This window comes from Terrapene carolina, unplaced genomic scaffold (genome assembly GCF_002925995.2).
Source record: "Terrapene carolina triunguis isolate 2854851 unplaced genomic scaffold, T_m_triunguis-2.0 Scaffold136, whole genome shotgun sequence".
NCBI lineage: Eukaryota > Metazoa > Chordata > Testudines > Emydidae > Terrapene > Terrapene triunguis.
This window is the reverse complement of record NW_020664487.1, coordinates 1676334-1698374: the sequence shown is the minus strand read 5'-3', so window position 1 is coordinate 1698374 and position 22041 is coordinate 1676334. Positions and strand designations below refer to the sequence as shown.

General features: G+C 41.3%; 1 protein-coding gene across 2 annotated transcripts in view; it reads right to left on the bottom strand.

Moving 5' to 3' along the window:
• ANTXR2 (ANTXR cell adhesion molecule 2) overlaps nucleotides 1–22041 on the bottom strand; it is a 183202-nt gene that overhangs the window by 51993 nt on the left and 109168 nt on the right. For both annotated transcript variants that reach the window (XM_026653300.2, XM_026653299.2), the window contains one exon: nucleotides 20280–20360. In XM_026653300.2, coding sequence (XP_026509085.1) covers nucleotides 20280–20360 — 81 coding nt within the window. The remainder of the gene's footprint in view (nucleotides 1–20279; nucleotides 20361–22041) is intronic.

The following is a 22041-nucleotide window of genomic DNA, read 5'->3' as shown; positions in this document are numbered from 1 at the left end:
TTATGCTCTAATAAATTTGTTAGTCTCTAAGGTGCCACAAGTACTCCTGTTCTTTTTGCGGATACAGACTAACACGGCTGCTACTCTGAAACCAGTAATTACCACGTGTGGCAGGCTTGTCCAGGACACTGTAGGTGACTTTAAGTGGAGTCCACCATAACACAATGACATGAGCCTGCAGTAAGCAGCACTGTTCTTTCTTGCTTAGCAACAGATAAAGAATACTGGCCTTCACAAATGTTCTGTCATTGTATGCGGTGCATTATGACATCACGTGGAATGGTTTGCCTGCTCATCTTTTCCTTTAGTCATAAATACTTTTAATGGCGCTCATTTCATGAATTGAGGAATGATGCGCCACCATTAAGAGATGAAATGTTAAAAGACATTTTTAAAAACCCACAATGCTCTATAGTAATGAGCTAAATCACTCCAATGTTCATGGTCATTTGCCCTTATAAACAAAACTGCCATTCTGAAGTAATGGTCCAAAATACAGCTCAAATTTTAAAATAAGGGACCCAGTCCTGCAACCCTGGCTCAAGACAGCAATCTTCACTCACCAGAACAGTCCCAAAAATTTCACACGGCCCACTCCCATGTGTAAGAACTACTTGTATGAGTAAGAGTTGCAGATTCAGGCCAAATACCTGTACTTTTAGTTATGTTTGTGGAAAAGTACTAATATTATTATTAATACTTATCTGTATTATCACAGCACCTAGAAGCCAGAGTCATGGGCCAGGATCCCCTGTGGTAGGTGGTGTACAAACACAAAACAAAAAGACCAGTTCTGCCCTAAAAAATTTATAGACTATGTGTGGCGATAAAGAGCAATCTTTCAAATGCTAAATCACGGAAGCAGTGCTCTTTCAACCCTGTTTTATCCTGTTACATTATAGCTTTTCTCTTTAGAGCCAAATCCTGAAATCTTTCCTTAATTTCAGTAGGAGGGCGGTGAAACCCTAGAATGGGTTACCTAGGGAGGTGGTGGAATCTCCTTCCTTAGAGGTTTTAAGGTCAGGCTTGACAAAGCCCTGGCTGGGATGATTTAGTTGGGGATTGGTCCTGCTTTGAGCAGAGAGTTGGACTAGATGACCTCCTGAGGTCCCTTCCAACCCTGATATTCTATGATTCTAATTTTCCCCAGATTTTATCCAGACAAAACTCTTATAGTCAATGGGGGTTTTGGATGAATAAAAACATCAGTGTTTGACCTAGAGTCCTCAGTCTCGTCCCGAATTATACATGAGTTCAACTATTTATACAGTGAGTGGCCTGGAGCACTCCTCACCACGTAGAACTTTAGGCACATGCCTAATTCTGCCCTAGATTAGGTTTTTAATGTATAACAACATAGACCATGAAAATTAGGCAACTAGGAATTGTAGCTATTTCTTTCAGTTCATTTTCTTTAGGATGCTATTTAAACATATTAAAGCTGAATTTTAGGTACTCTTCAGTGCAGTAGTGACAAAATTTCACTAAACCATAATTATTGCTGATTGCAAAAAGAGAGTATGTAATCCTGATCTTTAAAAATTAAGGACACAATCCTGCAGTCGTAGGAGAACATAGGAATGGACCCTTACTCTTATTCTCCTGCTTAGTTTCCTTGTTCCCATCTTCCATACCCCACATCCTCCCCACCTACCATCTCAGTTCTAATTAGCACTGCTAAGCAGGTGCTGTAAACTAAAATAGATCTTTCTGTTTGTTTGAAGACTGCCTCAAGTCACGTTTGTTTTGTTGGATCTAGGAGGAAGGCTGACAGACAGAATCAGTTGCTTCATAGCTCATTGCAACAGCTCAAGTAAGACAGGAGAAATGGCAAACTTCAGATATATCTCACTGATACCTAAAATGTGATGATGAGAACAATTTTGGAAACAGAATTTTAAGTGAAAATATATGCAGTAAATCATTTAGTTATGCCTGCTTACCCAAGTGTCTTATAAAAGCTGCCAGTTCTTTAGTAGATACAAATAACTGGATGATATTTTAAGTAGGGTTGGTTTAATTCTCTATTTCGGCTGGGAGTCTAAGAGACCTAGGTGCCCCAATTCAGTGGGAGTTGCCTTCTTTGAAAAATCAAGCTTTTAACTATATTTATCAACTCTAAGTTCCCACACAATTTAAAAATATACAAGCTTTACCAACACACTTACCAGACTTCTCTTAACGGGCCTGCCTCGCCCTAAACACTCATTTGCCCGTGGCATCCACTCCACAATTTCGTTTAATCCCTCCCCCACACCACCCAAAAAAAAATATTTACAAACTTTACCGGCCACAATCAAACCAAAGAGATGGGAGGTTTACAGAGTCATTCCACCCCCCCCCCCCCCCAGTATTTACCTCTCAGGCAAAACCGATCCGTTTTTGCTTTTATTCAGCTGCTAAATTTTCAATTGGCAGGATCTTAAATTGTAATACAGAAAATAACATTATTTCATATTTGGTGGCTTTATGCTGTTCAGCGATTTGGGGCTGACCCTAAAAAGTCCTGAGGAGCTGCAATTCCCTTGATCCTCTCAGAGTTAGGCCCCTGGAGAATCGATGCAGAACTATAAAATTTCATGGTGAAAGCTGGATATGAAAACATACAAATGAGTTGCAGGGGGGAAAAAATCAAAACCTGGGATTTTGTTTTCCGTGTCTTTCATGTGTGTGTAACCAACCCCACTGGGGCCAACGGAGGTGTATCAACCCAGGATTTTCAGGGTTAAAACCATGAGCCTTTAATACTTGAGCTCACGGACTAAGTCCCACACCTGGCAGCTGCAGCTAACTCGTTCATCTGTAATGTGGATCAGCCACTAGAAGGAAACACTGAACTACACTCCCTTTGTGCAGGCTGTATGTGTACACAATGGCGTGGCATGTTAGTATTGTGCAGGTGCATCTGATAAACAGGTGGCTATCTAGCCATATGTGCATGCAAATCATGGATTTGTTCTTGCTAAACATGCATGTATTTGCATGAACTTGTGTTACAAACTTGATGAAAATCAGGCATTTCTTTTTTTAATGTCAAGGGTGTGGGGATCAGAGGATAGAACCACAGTATCAGCACTGAGCCAAATTCTATCACCTTTACTCTTTTTGAGTAGTACCTTACTCCCTGAATGGTTCCTTTGCAATTTAAATGTGAGAAAGTATTTCTCCCATTGTGTTCAGGGGTTCCTTTTAAAGAAAAGCCATGAGAGCAAAAGATTCTGAGATTCAATAGCCTTCACGTAACCATAAATCAATAGCTTACTGCTTCTTTAAAATCTTCCATTGCAATGTTCGTTATTCATTTTTATATGAGGGCGAGGGGGACACAACATATTTAGTTGTCATCAGACCCTTAATAAAATGCACCATCAAGTTCATTAGTCACATATGATCTCTGTCCATCTGCTTAGGTGCATTCATGTCACATTATCAAAAGCAATGATGTCTACTAATGACTGAGGTTTGGCTGCTAGACACAACTCTGAATATCAATATGAAAATAGTTGCACAAATAGAAGGTCATTTCCATTAACTGCCTGAGATTTGAAGTGGCTACTAGCAAACAGAAACATTTATCTATGGAATCAAGTAAAATAACCTGCAAGTATTTCCGGCTAAAGAGGGACCAAAATATTAGTCAGAGACTCAAGTTGGCCAATGAACTCAATACTATCATGATAATAACTCCTGCCCTCTGAATTACTGATGGGCCGGGTGGAAACTGAGTGTGAGGGATAAGAAGGAAGTCACCAGGAGATAAAAGCAAGTGTCACTGAAATTATGATGTGCCCCAAAGTGCAGAGTCCCTTTATTTTTGTAAGTTTTGGTTTTTAGGCACAGGATACTTTGGTTTAGAGACCCGTTATAATGTGTTATGTTTAGAGACCCGTTATAATGTGACATAGGTCTGGGTCTGCTAGGAAAGACAAACCGTCAGGACTAAATTCCCATATGGGACTGAGAAGTACATTTTGTTAACATCTAATTCATCCATGTGCCAGCTCTATGATCTTGAAGAGATGGTTGGGGCCAGGGCAGAAGGGGATGCGGAAGAGCTTAGTGGCCCATGGATCTACTCAGGAGCACATACAAATGGAATTCCTGCCACCATCACTCCTTTCCCCATGCAACTATCCATGTATTTCTGCCCTTTTCCCTGCCCATTATAGGGGGTCTCAGAGGAACCCTCGTAATCCCCACAGAGATGCTGCAGAAGGAGAAAGCTAAGTACCTCAGAACTACTAATATCACAGGCCTTTGTAAGTAGGGATAGCTGGGAAGTCAGGAGAGAAGGACCTCTGTGTCCTTCTCTTACCCACTGCCTATGGATTGCATTGGGGGGACGGGAGAGAGATGTGCTGAGCTAAGCTCCGTCCCACTCCCAGGCAGCTGGAAGGGCACTATCAGAGGCACACAAACCCTCTGCGGAGGACAGTTAACCACAGAGACCCGCTACCAGCAAGCCCCCGTGAAGATGATTCTTCTCATGCAACACAAACTCACTGAGACCATGACCACAGGTCTCCAGCCAGTACCACTTCTCAGTGCATTACAGTCATAATTTGATCTTTCGGACATTAGAAACACTGAGATGTAAGCTGGACTCAGTCCTTACTCAGGCAAAACTCCATTGACTTAATTGGTTTTGACCGAGTAAGAATACAGGCCCTGAACAGGGAAGCATACCAATTCAGGACATCACTTAAACACATTTTTAACTCCCTCAGGAGTCCCACTGGAGCTGAATAAGGATGGTCTTAAGCACGTATTCAAGTGTCTTCTGAACCATGACTGGAATAAGAACGTGTATAGTAGTAAGTAATGAAAATACTCGGATACTGACTCTGAACACAGCATACATTCACCTGACCATGTGTTTTGGTTTTCTGTAGATCAGGATCTAACTGTCCTTTGTTGCAACTTCACAAAGACGATGATGCCATAGCCACTAGTTGAGGCACTGATGCTGGGATTTCCAATGAAGGTTAACGGAGACAGCCTGGCTTTCAACTCCACACTGAATTTCAATGGGTCCCTAATGCCATCAGGTTTTTATGAAAACCTCAACCTTAAAACATCAACCAACATTCCTTTGGGATCATTTTCTAAAAGTTCCTACAAGATATCTGCCCATCATTTTACAACCCTTCCAACTTTTAGCAGGTTTTATGTTGTACTATAACACAACATAAAATACTCTCATCTCCTTTGGCACAGAATGATATAAAATTATCTATTGCTACCTTGTATTTCCCACCTGCATTTACCCTTTTTTGATCGTTCAGTAATATTTGCATCTAGCAAGGAATTTTATATTTAAAAAGGTTAAAAGATATTCTATTGTTTCCAGTGGAGGGAACTGTATTAGCAGATCTCAAGAAATAGCTAAAAATTCTAACCCTCTTAAACAATAGTCAAATTGATTTAAATTACAGGCCTTGTGTTAGTAAAGTAAGTAATAAAAATATGATAACATTAGGGAAGAGAAATGTAGAGAGAAATCTACATCTGTGTGGATCAAAAGGAAAGTGATTCCAATGTGTGAACCAGAAATATTGAATCCTAGAATAAAAGGAATACTATAATAATGAAACCACTGTCCTCAGAGCGTTATGTTAAAACATTTAAAGGCTAGAGGTCAGTCAAACTGTTACTTATCATCTGGTTAGTTGTCCGACAAAAGCTATTTAATAAAGACAGTGTGCTTAGCTATTTTAAATTAAAGTGATTGATTTTCATTTAGCATTGTCCACCACAGTTAGTGGAAGTTGCAAAATTCATTTCAGAATGACCCAACAGGAGTAGAGTCATATATATCCATATATATTTAGTGACAGAAAGCAGCATTAATACTCTATTAGTTGTAATTGAATTAATTTTTAAACCTATGTTTAAATTGCATTAAGGTTATGACACAAACCGTCAAAAGGCAGCACATTCAGTGTTGAAATGTTTAGGCTGACAACACTCCATTGTGTCACACTGTTGGGCAAAACCAATAAAAAATAGCACAACATTCTGAGTTATGGAATGACCGCTTGAACGTCAAACCCCATTGGGTTTTGGCATTTTATGCCGCAATCATTTCTTTTAGTATATAGTAATTTCCCTTTTCACAAAAACAAACAAACTAAGCCAAAAAGCCCTTCCCATCCCTGGCAGATTTAAGAGAGAGATTTTCTGAGGGAGTCCCAAAAATGAATTCTTAAGCTGTTAGTACAGAGTGCTAATAAATCACCTGTTTAATTTTTTGCTAATTCTCAATGAATCCATAGCTCATTATGGACTATAGGCATGCAAACATTAATTCGTAAAAATAACGACATCATTTTGAATCACAGTAGCAGAATAAAAAAAGTGATGAATTTCACTTTTTTGTTTTGTTTTTTGTTTTAACTGTCCACCTGCAACATACAACCACTATGTACATTTGTTTGAAGGTTACCTCCCATCCCCAACTGTTTGTCCATCTGTGCCTTTAACGCCCGGATCCTGAAAAGAATTGTGCATAATCTATTGAACTCAATGAGCTTGGTCCTGCTCCCATTCAAGACAATGAACCTTCACCCTCCTCCCGCCACCCCCACCCCCCGCCATTAATTTTAATGGTTCAGGCTTAAGCCCAATGAGACTATTCATGTGCCTAAAATTACTGATCTGCAACTCTCTGCAGGACTGGGTCCGTAGACTGTAAGCTTTTCAGGGGAGGGAATGTCATCTCTTCTGTGTTTACACAGTGCTCAGCACAGTCCCAATGTAAGGAACCGTATTATTATTTATTATTAACAGTAATAATACTTTTAAAGGTATGCACACATAAACACAGCATTTCCAGGTGAAGATCTCATATGCCAAGTCTCAGCAAACATTTTATTGCACTGTTGGCAACTGCTAAAATACATTTTATTAAGGACATTTCTGACATTTAAAAATTTGTATTTTCTGTCCCATACAGGTCTTATCCTAGCAGGAAGAATGGTAGCTAAAGCTGATGGGCTGGGTGCAGAGTTTAAATGTAATTTTCTCCTGCTACATTCATTGACGTTGATGGGCCTAACCACCTGCTTAAAGTTAAAAATGTGAATAATTTTGCTGAATCGGTGCCTTAATTGACTCTCTCTTTTTTTTTTCCAGGGCACTGGGGTCTGACGCAATGCCCAATTAATAAGGGAAACTTGAACCACACCCTTTCCTCTCCCACTGCTTTGTCAAACGAGGCCCCATCCCAAATACACCGCATTTGCTGACCAACCAATGTCTAGCATCCTGTTGCTTGTTAGCACAAAGTACTTGTGGATGCCTATGCAGTCCTAGTTGCTAAGGTGCCGTCAGATCATCTGATTCTCTTAATTGTCCCTGTGCCAGGGCTGTGTTGAGGGGTTTGGGGAACCTCCTCCTCCACGTGTGTTGAGAAATATCCCATCCCATATAAAAAATACTACTTCCAGTGCAATTATTTGAGCATGAAAACTGAAAACTGCTTTCTGTGTTAATTCCATCAAGTAAAGATAGATCATTAAAATGTTCACAGAAAGTGAACACAAAAGGGGTGAGATCATGGCCAAAGCATATTCATTTTTAAATCTGAGTGAATGCTTGTAAAAAACATCATTGAGTTCTGGTGTCTACTTTTCTTACAACATCATTGCAAAGGTTTTCATCTTCTACGTCGTGTCTGGCCCATGAATATTGTCTTCACTTTGCAACTCCGGGGAAGAGACAAGCTGTATGCAAGGGGTTCAGGCACTACAGCCTTTTCATCCAAGGTAGTGATAAAGTGAAAGAAATTATGCCCCACTCTGAGATCAAAATGTGAGTCATCTGCACTCCCAATCTCACCTTCCATCAACCAGTGAGGAGGATTCCTGGGCTCACTAGCAAAAGTAGATGTAGATCACCAATGGCACTGCAACTAGATGATGGCATGATAAGACCGCCTGGCATGCTCATCAACAAACAGGGATTCTCCTGGCTCGCCAATGCCGGAAGTACACAAGGAGGGTAACATGGTTCACCAGAAGAAGGCCGTATCAGTTCACAGCTCAGTTTGGACACGAAGGACCTTCAGCCTGGAGACATCTCTAACATGGTCTGAATCTAAATAAAATCCAAATGCTGAGACTTTGTAACAGCATTTTCTCCTCTTGCCTAATTTATATGCTCAATCCCTAATTTAATATTTCCTCTGGTGTACAGTACTTTGGTAAAGATGAAAACAACATTACTGGAATTTATTACTGTTGCCCTAACCAGGGCTGTACCAGGATGTACTGTTATTTATCTATCCATCCTAACTGTCCTTCAGTAACTTGTTAAAAAAAAAAATTAGGATTGAATATTAGGAACATAAGAATGGCCATACTGGGTCAGGCCAAAAGTCCATCTAGCCCAGTATCCTGTTTTCTGACAGTGGCCAATGCCAGGTGTTTAAGAAGGAATTAACAGAACCGGTGAATATTAGCTCAAAGACATTAAGAAAGATGCAAATGAAAACATTTCTGTTTGAAATATGGATGGGTGTCTGTTTACCACAGATACAGATGGACATGAGCTGCTCTTTGGTGAAATACAGGGATTTATACATCTACACATAAAAGATAAGATAGATATTTATATAAATCCCCATACTTCATAAAAGAGCAACAGAGGCTCACAGACGTATGTACAGGTACATATATATATATATATACATATATCATACAGAAATATGGGTGTGCGTATCAATATCATATTTCACAAAAAACTCCTGATGCTTATATACATATTTACAGACAAATACATTTCTCTCTCTCTCTATATATATATACACACACACACACAACACACATATACACACAAACGTGCATATTTCATACAGAAATATGATATATATGTATGTGTGTGTGTGCGCGTGTGTGTGTATGTATATGCGCAATATAGCCATATTTCACAAAGGAGCATCTGATGCTCAGGTGTAGACAGTGTGTTACGGCTCTTCCTAATTAATAACCTCGATTAAAACCTTTTGGCAATCAATTAAGATTAATGACAGAAGTCACTCTCTATCCCCCTATGCCCCCATCTCGGGCTGTGAAAACCCCGGGTCGTGAAACTTTAATCCTGTTATCTGCTGCCTTCTCCATCTGAAAAGCCTACAGCTTAACACAGCCGCCATTATCGAATTTACAACCAGCCGCTTGGACAGCTGCCCTACTTTCAGCAGTTAATGGGAAAGGAACTAATCTGGTTAAGAGCGTAGGACTAGTTCATAAATCTGGGCGCACAAGACAGTTAAAGCTGTCACGTCTCTTCTGGAGAGTAGCAACTGAATTAAACTGTCAGCTTTCTACTTGCTGTTTCTTGAGGGTAGTCAGCCTTTCCGTAAACTGGACTAATGAGATACTCAGCATTAACATAAACCACGTCAGCCCCCACAGTACATAATAGCTGTGCCGGAGTTGGGGTTTGCATTTTATGATTGAGCTTGGTTAGAGATGTACTGCATGCTCTTCAATCCTGGAAGACTGATTAAACAGAACTGTTCTGTTGCCATCTACTTCAACACAAAGGTGTTTTAAAGAAATCAAATAAGCAAATGTGAATTTTTTAAAAAACAAACAAATAGTAAGTCACTCTGAAACAAATTATTGGCAAAACCAAATTGAAAATAAAATGTTCATTTCTTCATATAGCTCAACCTTGTAAAAAACACGGTAATGCTCTTCATGGCAGCGGAGACAGCATGTGACAGCTGTAACTGTAACCAATTCACACTGCACCCAGAAAAGATTTACTTTATCTTCCTTAATAGGCATTATTCCCCATGCATTCCGCACAGCAAGCATGGCCCTGATACTCATCAAGTTCAATGTGCTAAATGGCCTAAAATGCTCAGCTCCCTCATAGTGTTTTGTAAACTAATGAAGACAGTAAGAATGGCTCTGGCTCCACACCTTGTGGTAGCATGGCAACTCTAGGCCAATTAAAAATAAAAAACGTCACGCACTCAGAGGATGCATCTCATGCTGTGGGAGGAAAGCACCTTTGCTGTGACCTTTTTGTGTTTTAAGAGGTAACCCGCTGTACTCTTCATAAAAGCCCATCTATGGTGGTTACATTTAAAAGGCCACTCTGATTTCGAAGACCTGCCCAAGGACTGTTCCAGCAGGATTCCCCATTTTTATGGTATGGGCTCACCAGACAAATATTTCAAAACTGTAGTGACCATCAAAATGTACGTGTCTCTTTATTTCAGGTCAATTTTTCAGCCTACTCTTCCAGATGACTTCTAAATGCTGATTTTAAGCACAGCTGCAGTAATCATCATAAAATGGCAGGATGTGCCAATAGTTATCATGTAGGTGTGTTTGAAATGACTCTGTTTCCTGCAAGTTAAAGAAATAACTAGTGTTCATTAACAAATGTGGGTTTTTAATGGAGACCACTGCATTAAAAGCACCTACCACATCCTTCATTGACTGACACTGAGAAATTATGATCCTTATATTCCCAGAATGATTTATATATTATAGGCCAATCTTACTAGGGTCCTTTTTCCTGATGCTGATTTTAGTGGGAGAGGTGGACACTCCGCACCTGGTAGGACTGGAGCCTCCAGGCTAAAATATTTTTAAAAACTGCTATGGGGCGATACAATTTACACTGCTGCAGAGTTCTCTCTTGAGAAACTGTTACTGTTTAGATGCACCAGTCACTGAATGTTGCCTCCCCGGGAATAAAACATAACCCTAAACAGACAAGAAATGTCAACAATAATCCCTAATGATGCCTAACTCATAGTTAGCATTTTCAATCTATAGTTCGCGAAGTGCTTTGCGAGGGAGGGAAGTATTGTTATTTCTACTTTACAGATGGGGGCTGACGTACAGAGAGGTGATGTGACTTGTCTAAAGACATGGCCCTGGAAAAGAACGCAGGTCTCCTGAATCTAGTCCTGTGCCTTACACACTAATTTAGATTTGACCACAACTTCAGAATTTAATCGGAAATACTAGGGGAGTTTCAGAAGAATGCACTAAACTAGTTTTACTTCCACTTTCTTGAAACATTTCCTTCCACTTTCCTGAGAACTGAACAGGAGCAACTAGAGATTTTAAAATGAACTGCCGGTCTGCTGAAATTTCAGAAAAAGCTTAGGCTCAAATTTTGCTCTTCAGTCTGCATGCACAGCTCCCACTAAAAAATATTAGAGCCTTTAACTGAGATATTTTGCCAGAGGTTCCACAAATTGACAGAAAACATGTACAGGAAAGCGATGCCTTTTAACCCCACACATCTCTTTTTTTTTTGTACTTCCATACCAGTACAGAGATTCCAGAAATTCAAAATACATATAGACTTTGATAAATACATAAAGGAATATTTAACATTCTTTTTAAAAATCTCACTTTTTAACATAATCCTTTCTATGTTTCACGAAATCAAATCAGATCTCCACCTTAAGTAAAAGTCACAGTGGCAGAGCCCATCCTGGGCTTCAAAATGCCCATTGAATTCAATGGGGCAGGATCTGACTCTATGTCAGTATCACATCTGAAAATGCTGCTGGGTTTGGTTGGATTTAGAAGAAAAAAATCATTTGTGCAAATTATTTTTTAAATTACTAAGAAAACAATTTTCTAACTATGATTATTCTGGTTTTTTTAAATCTTTATGAACTAATCCACATGATGGATAACATTTTCAATTGTAACAATGTAAAAATAATACAAGCCAAACCCAAACAGCCAAACTCTGATTTTGTATACTTATTTCATAAAGAGTCAAAGTGTTTAATTTTTTTAAAAGATAAGAATAAACTAACAAACCTTGCTGCTTCCAAACCTTGTTCCTGGTTTGAATCCCTCAATACCAACACAAATATTCATGAGTGAATCAGGAAAATACCCTCTTCCCTGAAAAACGAGGCTTGTAATGGGAACGAAGGCAGACTAAGTGGCACCACTGTAATAATGTATGATCATGGACTGGCTCTAGACACATGAAGTTACAGCATCATGTGGAACAATACGTTCTGATACTGGTAGGGACTGAATATTCATTAATGAGTTACTAAAATTAGTGCATCTAGGACTAATCAGAGCCTAGACAAGAGCATGAAGCTCACTACACCCTATAGAGGAAAAAACATCCTGATATTTGGTGAACGTGAATATAGTGGAACGCCAATGCAAGTACATGTATACACACACACAGCCATACACAAGAGTAATAATGTGCAGGCAGTTGCTGTTACCTTGTGGAGTTGCTGTGAGTTGAGTGGAAGAAAGGATTCTCTTTTTACTGGCCTGGAGACAAGTTTCTTGGGGAGGAACTGCTTCCCCTAACACCCTGACCACCTTTGAAGAGGAATAATTGATTTCTCGGCCACTCCCCTCACCTGGCTAATAGTTCCACGTCAGAGTTGTCAGCAGGGAATTGCCATAGGGTGCACAGTCTTTCTAAGTTTCCACACCACCACTTACTGTGAAGCTCCCAGGCTTCAGGGAGGCACCACACAAACATGCAGCCTCTGCCACAGCCTGGTGGGTAGCTTAGAATATCAGGGTTGGAAGGGACCTCAGGAGGTGATCCAGTCCAACCCCCTGCTCAAAGCAGGCCCAATCCCCAGACAGATTTTTACCCTAGTTCCCTAAATAGCCCCCTCAAGGATTGAACTCACAACCCTGGGTTTAGCAGGCCAATGCTCAAACCACTGAGCTATCCCTCTGGGGATAGCTTCTAGGGACCAAATTCGGAGGTGACATAAGTGGCGCAGAAGGTGCCTATTGGTCAATTGGCAGAGCTAAGAGTAAGTTGGTCTATTTACTTCAATTATCTCCACTGGCTCATACCAACCAATGTGCAACTTATATTGCCACTTATGCCACCTCTGGATTTGTCCTTGTGAAGTCCTTGCTGGGGTTGGGAGAGAGTAAGAAGCTCACAAAACCTTTACAAGTCCATCTTTGAGTGAGGACAACCCCTCAGGATACGAAGAGGCCTCTGAGACCATAAAGTCCAGCTTGACTACACAGGTCTATCTAGGCTCCATGCCATGAATACACCAGGGCCAGGCTCTGACCCATAATACACAAATATCTTATAGTGAAATATGACGACCCTTAAAGAATTCCAAATGCAAACACAAACCTCTCTCTACAGCAAGTTTACTCAAAATAATACTCTCCAATTTATTATCTTAAAACTCTGCAGAAACTAAAAGTCCTGGTCAAAACAGACACACATTTTAAGGCAGGTTTAATGTAGGACTCAAGTACACTGTGGCATGCAGCTTCCAAAGATACTATAACGTTATGGTAATCGGCTGCATCAGAAGAAATGATCCATCCAGCTAAATACAATTTTTATATGTGCAAATATAACTGGTAAATGTAATCATCTGACATTTCAAATTTATTTTAAAATGAATCATCTTGCTAACTTTCTCTGCCTCTCATGTTTCAATAAGAGATTGAAAGGGGGAGGGTGGGGAACAGTGATGTATATTGCCGGCAGAAAACTGTGATTAGTCTGACTCAAAATCATGGGGTTTCTCTTATACAGATACACATATAGCCCAATATTACTAACACTAGCTACCCTACTATCAGTTTTTAAGCAGAAATCTCTATAAATACCAAAGGGGATTTCTGCTCAAAAATTGATGGCACAATCTTCTAATTATCAGAGGGGTAGCCGTGTTAGTCTGAATCTGTAAAAAGCAACAGAGGGTCCTACGCCACCAGCACTCCCAGCTATCTAAGTGACACCACAGATTTCCTGAGAAAACTACAATGCATTGGTGACCTCCCAGAAAACACCATCCTAGCCACCATGGATGTAGAGGCTCTCTACACAAACATCCCACACACAGATGGAATACAAGCTGTCAGGAACAGTATCCCTGATGATGACACAGCACAACTTATTGCTGAGCTCTGTGACTTTATCCTCACGCACAATTATTTCAAATTCGGTGACAATATATACCTCCAGACCAGTGGCACCGCTATGGGCACCCGCATGGCCCCACAATATGCCAACATTTTTATGGCTGACCTGGAACAACGCTTCCTCAGCTCTCGTCCACTCGTGCCCCTTCTCTACCTACGCTATATTGATGACATCTTCATCATCTGGACCCATGGGAAAGAGACCCTGGAAGAATTCCACCATGATTTCAACAGCTTCCACCCCACCATCAACCTCAGCCTGGACCAATCTACCCGGGAGGTCCACTTCCTAGACACCACCGTACAAATAAGCGATGGCCACATTAACACCACCCTATACCGAAAACCCACCGACCGCTATGCCTACTTTCATGCCTCCAGCTTCCACCCCGGTCACACCACACGATCCATCGTCTACAGCCAAGCACTGAGGTACAATCGCATCTGCTCCAACCCCTCAGACAGAGACCAACACCTACAAGATCTTCACCAAGCATTCTCAAAACTACGATACCCACACAAGGAAATAAAGAAACAAATCAACAGAGCCAGACGTGTACCCAGAAGCCTCCTGCTACAAGACAGGCCCAGAAGAGAAACCAACAGAACTCCACTGGCCATCACCTACAGTCCTCAGCTTAAACCTCTCCAACGCATCATCAGTGATCTACAACCCATCCTGAACAATGATCCCTCACTTTCACAGACCTTGGGAGGCAGGCCAGTCCTCGCCCACAGACAACCTGCCAACCTTAAGCATATTCTCACCAGCAACCACACACCGCACCATAACAACTCTAACTCAGGAACCAACCCATGCAACAAACCTCGATGCCAACTCTGCCCACATATCTACACTAGCAACACCATCACAGGACCTAACCAGATCAGCTACAACATCACCGGCTCATTCACCTGCACGTCCACCAATGTTATATATGCCATCATATGCCAGCAATGCCCCTCTGCTATGTACATTGGCCAAACTGGACAGTCACTACGCAAGAGGATAAATGGACACAAGTCAGATATCTGGAATGGCAATATACAAAAACCTGTAGGAGAACACTTCAACCTCCCTGGCCACACAATAGCAGATGTAAAGGTAGCCATCTTACAGCAAAAAAACTTCAGGACCAGACTCCAAAGAGAAACTGCTGAGCTCCAGTTCATTTGCAAATTTGACACCATCAGATCAGGATTAAACAAAGACTGTGAATGGCTATCCAACTACAGAAGCAGTTTCTCCTCCCTTGGTGTTCACACCTCAACTGCTAGCAGAGCACCTCACCCTCCCTGATTGAACTAACCTCGTTATCTCCACACTGATTTATACCTGCCTCTGGAGATTTCCATTACTTGCATCTGAAGAAGTGAGGTTCTTACCCACGAAAGCTTATGCTCCCAATACTTCTGTTAGTCTCAAAGGTGCCACAGGACCCTCTGAATCTTCTAATTATTACTCAGAGTTTGCTTCCTGCAACACCCACAATTTGCTACGTGATGAACAGGAGCAAAAGGAGGTAAAGTCCCTGCCCCATGGAGCATATACTCGAAAAAGTGTTTCAGTGGAACTGCTCATAGCAGTAAGCTATGTTACTTTAACAGTTTTTCCTATGGAATATGATTTATTTGCTAGGATAGTTGGTTACAAATAATGTTATCATGAAAAAAAATACATTAGCAGCCATATTGGTATTAATTCTTTAGCTTGTATCATGGATTCTTGTTCTATGCAATTTGCATGCGCATTACCTTTTATTATAAAAAAATCACTTTTTAAAGAGGGTGAAAGTATCTCATATTCTAGGACATATTGTACCATTGTTTTTAAGAATTCCCCAGTAAAAGTAAGGGTATCATCAAGCCCACGACTAGTATTTTTTACTTATTTTACATGCATTTTTATGGCTTGATCCTGCAAACATTATGCATGTGGTTGCTCAATCATAAGCACATGAGTAAACCCATCGAGTTCAATGGAACTATTCACATACTTAGAGTTATTCATGAGCATAAGAAGTGTTTGCAGGCTCAGAAGCAAAATGAGTATCAAATTTTGCAAATCAGCAAGGTCATTTGGAGCATTTGAAAACGAACAATTTTATTTTGCCTTTTTTTTTTTTTTAAACTTAGAACAGTTTAGACCCTGTTTAGCCATATTGCAAACCTGTGCTGAGTTTCTTGTCAGATGCAATAATGAACCCCACAAAACAGGAGTTTCACAACAGAGACAATGGCAGACATACCCCCTCTACAATGGTGCTACGAGGCGTCACTGGTACAGTATACAAACTCAGCTCTGCTGTGTGGCTGAGAGTGTGGAGACGTGGTCTGAAGGTTAACATAACCTCAATTAAAGCCAAGATGCTCTTCTGACAGTTAACTGGTTTATGGAGCAACCCCAAAAGTATTGTGGTTCTTTACTTCTTTTTCTTTAAAAAAAGAAGTAGAATGCATGGTAATGCATCATTTATAAATTACCTTGTTAGCGCACAAAACAAAACAGGGCTTTGAAAAAAAACCCAACTCCTGCTGCGGACTCTAGCCTGTTTGATGGAACCCCATCAAAAGAGTTCATGGCTTAATGGAGGCTGTTTACGTGGGGACTTCGATCTGTACCTGCTGTCCCCTGTCACTCCCTGGAAACTTGGTGGCAGATGTTGCTGCGTTAAGTTGTCTCTGAAGTGGCTCTCTGTCCTCGTCTCCCCACCACAACAGAGTCAAACTATATTAGATCTCTTTATTTGTGCCTGAGGCATGTTTGGGAGCGCAGCTGTGTCCACCCCCACTCTACCTTTAGTGTTTCAGCCCCCCAGGCGGCAAATGTGAGACCAAAACTGTTCTGCCACTCTTAACTACATCTGCTGACAATCCAGCAGCTTCACTGCAGGCTGGTGAGGACCTGTGTCTGTGCTCTAAACAGATGTCGGCGACAACCTGCTAGCTCACACCTGGACAAGCTTCCCTAACCTTGTGGATTGCCAGCTGAAAAATTTATGACTCTAAGGAGTTCCATCCACAAATCAAAGCCTCTTGACTCGACTGTGTGCGGCCCTCAAACTGGGCCACCCTCGGCATTAGCTGGCTTGTAGGAAAGACAAGGGGCGTAAAGGGGAGGAGGAGAAAGCTCTCTCTGCTTTGATACTTCATGCCTAAACTTTAATTACTTGATCAAGGACTTGAATTCAGCAGTGAATTCTCCTGCAAATGAGAACTACCAGGTTTCTAAGCAATAAAAGAAAAACATTTGTTTGGCCTGCTATTTAGCATGACAGTGCTTCCAGTATGTGTGTGAGAGAGAGTTGGTTTGTTTACTGACTTGAACTCACAAGAGGTATAGCAGCAGATCTGCACTGAACAATCTATGAATAAATAAAAGGATTTTTTTTCCTGGGGTATAAAACATGCTGTTAGCCAGACAGAAGTTGTGTTCTTATGTTGCCACGGGTCACACCCTAAGGACAATGACTGTATTTTATGCTTCATCCAGCATTATAAATTCTACCCCTCTCTGAGTCAATTGAAATTCAGCCAGATCTTCGCCCCCCCCCCCCTTTCTTGTAAAACAAGACACTGGTCACTGCCTTCTCAGGTTCATATAAAATAGAAGTCTCATTTCCTGCTGGTTCTAAAATTGTTTGCTCATTTCTATGGCAGCAGCGGTTTACGAAAGTCCCATTTTTACAAACAACTTTGGTAGCAAAATTACACATAGTTTTCAGCCTGTTTGGATACTATTTTATCAGTGCCTCTACTCACATATTGCATTTACCTGTCAAATTGTCCGATTTTGTATATGGCACATATGTTTACCAAGTGGATCTACTATGCCTAACTGGATTTCCAACACACTAACAATAACAATCTTGCAACCACAATAAATCTATTGAAAATGTTAATGTACAAAGCTGTACATTGTTACAAAAAGGATATCCCTTACCTCCTACTCTCCTCTCTCACATTTTATTCCTTCCATCACCACTCTCTGCCTCCATTCCAGCTAAATCTTGCCATTTTTTCCTTTAGAATAGTTCCAAAATCCATCCTATACCATCCACCCCTATGAGCAAAAAAAAAACCTGGTCCATGCCCTGGCCTTTGAATGCAGCAACCTCTTGCTGCTGACCTTCCTACATTTCACATTGCACCCTTCTAGTGTACCCTATACGCTGCTGCCAAAACCATCTTCCAGACCCCACTGTTTCAAATATATCACCTCCAGCATCGTCTCCATCAGGTCCTGCACTGGCTCTCAGCTTCCTTCTCTACCACATTCATCCTCACGTTCAATGCATTGCAGATCTGTGGCCCTACACCTTGGAACAGATCCTTGGCTGGTGCAGAAATTACACCAAGTTCATAGTCAACCTTTACTGGAATGAGTAATTTAGACCGCAAAGTCCCGGCATGAGGACCTCTCAGTTTTATTTCCCCATAAAGTGTCACGTATCCATGCCCCTGTACAATTTTTTACGTAGAGACGTTTCTAAGGTGCTCATTGAATTAGAGCAAGTCTTGTCTTTGCCTTGTCACCTGCACAGAAAGTAAGAGGACATAAGTGTCTCCCCTTTTCTCCCCTGTGAGAATGACCTGCCTTACAAGTGGCAGTGCAGGGAAGAGAGCAACCTTCTTGGGGCTCCTGCTTCCTGTCACACACAGAGAGGCAGGCGGGGTAGGGTGTGGGCAGAGCCTTGACGCCATTCCACTCCCACTTTGCGCCAGTCAGTGCACTAAGACAGCACAACGTGGCTAGGGTGACCAGATGTCCCGATTTTATAGGGACAGTCCTGGTATATGGGGCTCTCTCTTATATAGGCACTCATTACCCCCAACCTATCCCAATTTTTCACACTTGCTATCTGATCATCTGCTGCTGGTTAAGGCCTGGAGCAGATTATTTCCCCTGGTCTGCTTCTGGAACAGTATCAATGCACACTACTCCTTACTCAAGGACAGTGATACATCCCCAAAGTACGTGGGGGAACAGTATCTAATAATATCAGTAATAGTACCTACCGATAACAATGCATCATAAATGGGTTTGTATTAAACAACAGGCAGGTTGCACATTTGTACTCTACATCAAGGACATGTATTTAAAAAGTTTTACATAAGTTTCCAAAAAGTCCTACTTTTGCTATATATAAAATCAACTTCTGAATGAGAGTTCTACTAAGTCAGTGAAGCACTGAGGAAGAAAGTTAACAGATAAGCTCTTTTTAAATGATGGCAAATTAAAGTTAAAAGAAAGGAGATACGGAATTAATGGTGAACAGCATACTTGTACTGTCAGCTTGTACTGCTGCTTACATGATAAAAGGATATTTATTTTCTTGAAAGGAAGACTATTTCTAGAGTATAGCATTTCCGTGCCAAATTCTGCCCATGTCTGAATGAGTGGGTCCACAGATTTCAATGGATCAGCAAATCTGCATTTGTGCTAGCAGAGCTCCAAGAGGGGTGTGCTTTGGCCAATAATGGGCAGATCTCGCAAAAAACATGCACAGAGTATCCTCTAACAGGTGCATTGGAGCGAGTTTATTGAGTATAAGGTATTGTTGCATTTAGCTGGAATAACCTGTTCTAAGTCTCCTCCTCGGACCTGTAGCCAATAAGGAACTGAATGGCTCTATGAGATAGTAAATATCTTAAAGGTAAGTCACAGATCCCAGCATAAAAGGACATCAGGTGGATTTGTGACACTCTCTTTAAGACATGGAGACCAGAAATCAATCACCCACACAACAAGTTTGGGGAGTGTTGCTCTTGATGGAATGGCACGATCTCCCCCCCGCCCCCCCAACCACCTCATTTGAGACAGAAAAAAGACTTACAGCATTCTTCATTTTAATTAACTGCTTCAGGACACCAAGGATCTGCAGCATTTTTTGGCTGGTGATGCATCTTTTTAATGGCACTACTTTTAAATGATTGTTTGTTTCTCTGTTCATCATTTTGTGTTGGCTTTAGAATCAAAGAGTTAAGAACATGAAGACTGTTCCCCTAACCAGTCTACAAAGACACAATATAGGAAATACCAAAGCACTTTATTAAGAATATCCTGTCGCCTCAGTAGGAGTTTTCTGGAGGGTGCCGTGAACAGCCCCTGTCGTGATCTGACTTCCTGAATTACAAACCTTATCGTTTCCATCCTTAAAATGAAGAAACTAATACTGTAAAGCAATTGTACAACTTGGTTTAGCTAAGAGGAGTGCATTATCAATGTTCATTCTTATTTATACCTAGAGGCTTAATTTAATAAATAAACCAGGGGGTGTTGTGAAATAGAACCAACTCCCTCTCTCCCTCCACCCCACTAAATGCGCACACACACACACAAACCTCATCTCCTTGCTGTGGTCGCATCAAAGACACCCTGTCATACTGCCGTCGCAACAGAGCCCACAGTGCGTCAAGTCGACCCTGTAACAATAGAGCAGGTTGATTTTGAGCATTACAGTGTATGTCAATTAACAGGGACGTACTTAAATCGAGACAGCTGCTGTCCCATGTTGTCTTCCAGGGAGCTGATTTAGCCACAGACTTTTCTACATGCAGAGTTGTTCACGTTTAACTGAAAGTATGATTTTAAACAGGTGTAGTTAAGTGGGTGCAGCAATCTGTGTGGACACTTTTATTTTGGTTTAAAACCATGATTAGTTCAGTTTAGATGAACCAACTAGGAACAGATTTAAGCTAAACTGAAATAAGCCCCCTTAAACCAAAATAAAATTGTCCACCCAGAATTTGCTTCGGTCTAACGACACTGGTGCAAGTCTGTGTGCAGACAATCCCCTAATAACAGTGAATGACAAGTGCTGCTTAATTGGGACTGTATAAGCATAAATCCTAATTAATGGGAACAAACAGAGCCAGGGACAAATGATTAAGTGGTGGCTCCACAAAGTGGGAAATTCTAAGGCCTGGTCTACACTAGAAAATTAGGTTGCTATAACTATATCACTCAGAGGTGCAAAAAATCCCCACCCCTGAGTGATGCAGTTAAACCGACCTAACCCCCAGTGTAGACAGCACTAGATTGATGGGAGAATTCTCCCATCAACATAGCTACTGCCTCTCGGGGAGGTGGATTACCTATGCTGACAGGAGAACTCCCTCCCGTTGGTGTAGGTAGCGTCTTCACTGAAGTGCTACAGCGGCACAGTGCTTTAAATGTAGACAAGCCCTAAGCTATGGGCTTTTCCAATATAAGGGCTTGTATACATGGGAAGTTATACTGGCGTGAGGTAAGGTATGAATTTAAAGCATTATACTAGTATCACTCGCCATATGGACACTTTTATTCCATAATAAAAGTGCCTATTTCCAGTTTAGTTTATGTCACTTTGGAAGTAGTTTAAACTAAACCAGAAAAAACTACTATTATTCCAGAATAAGGGCTGGTCTACACTGGGGGGGGGGGGGGGATCGATCTAAGATACGCAACTTCAGCTACGAGAATAGCGTAGCTGAAGTCGACGTATCTTAGATCGACTTACCTCCCGTCCTCATGGTGCGGGATTGATGGCCGTGGCTCCCCCGTCGACTCCGCTTCCGCCTCTCGCCCTGGTGGAGTTCCGGAGTCGACAGGGAGTGCGTTCGGGGATCGATTTATCGCGTCTAGATGAGACGCGATAAATCGATCCCCAATAGATCGATTGCTACCCGCCAATCCGGCGGGTAGTGAAGACGTACCCTAAGAGTGCCTACACGGTGAGTTATACCAGTATAACCATAGCAGCTTAACTATACTGATATAATTTAGCTAAAACAAGCCCTAAGACTGTGAGCTCATCAATACACAGAGTTGCACTAGTTTAACTAAAGATGGGATTATAAACTGATTTAAGGTAAACCCATGTCACTTCTGTTTGAACGAAAAAACATGATGATCAAACAAAGATAAACTGCTTTTTGTTCATGTATTTTTATGGATTATTTTATTCCGATGACTTTTTTTCAGTCTTCTTTATTAAACAGCTTTTTACTTAACTGAGAGTGAGGCTAAACAGGCCGTTCACCAGGTCCCTCCAGAGCTATTCCTGCTCTTCAGTGGCCCAATCCTGCAAGGCACTGAGCACCCTCAACTCTCATTGCCCAGCTC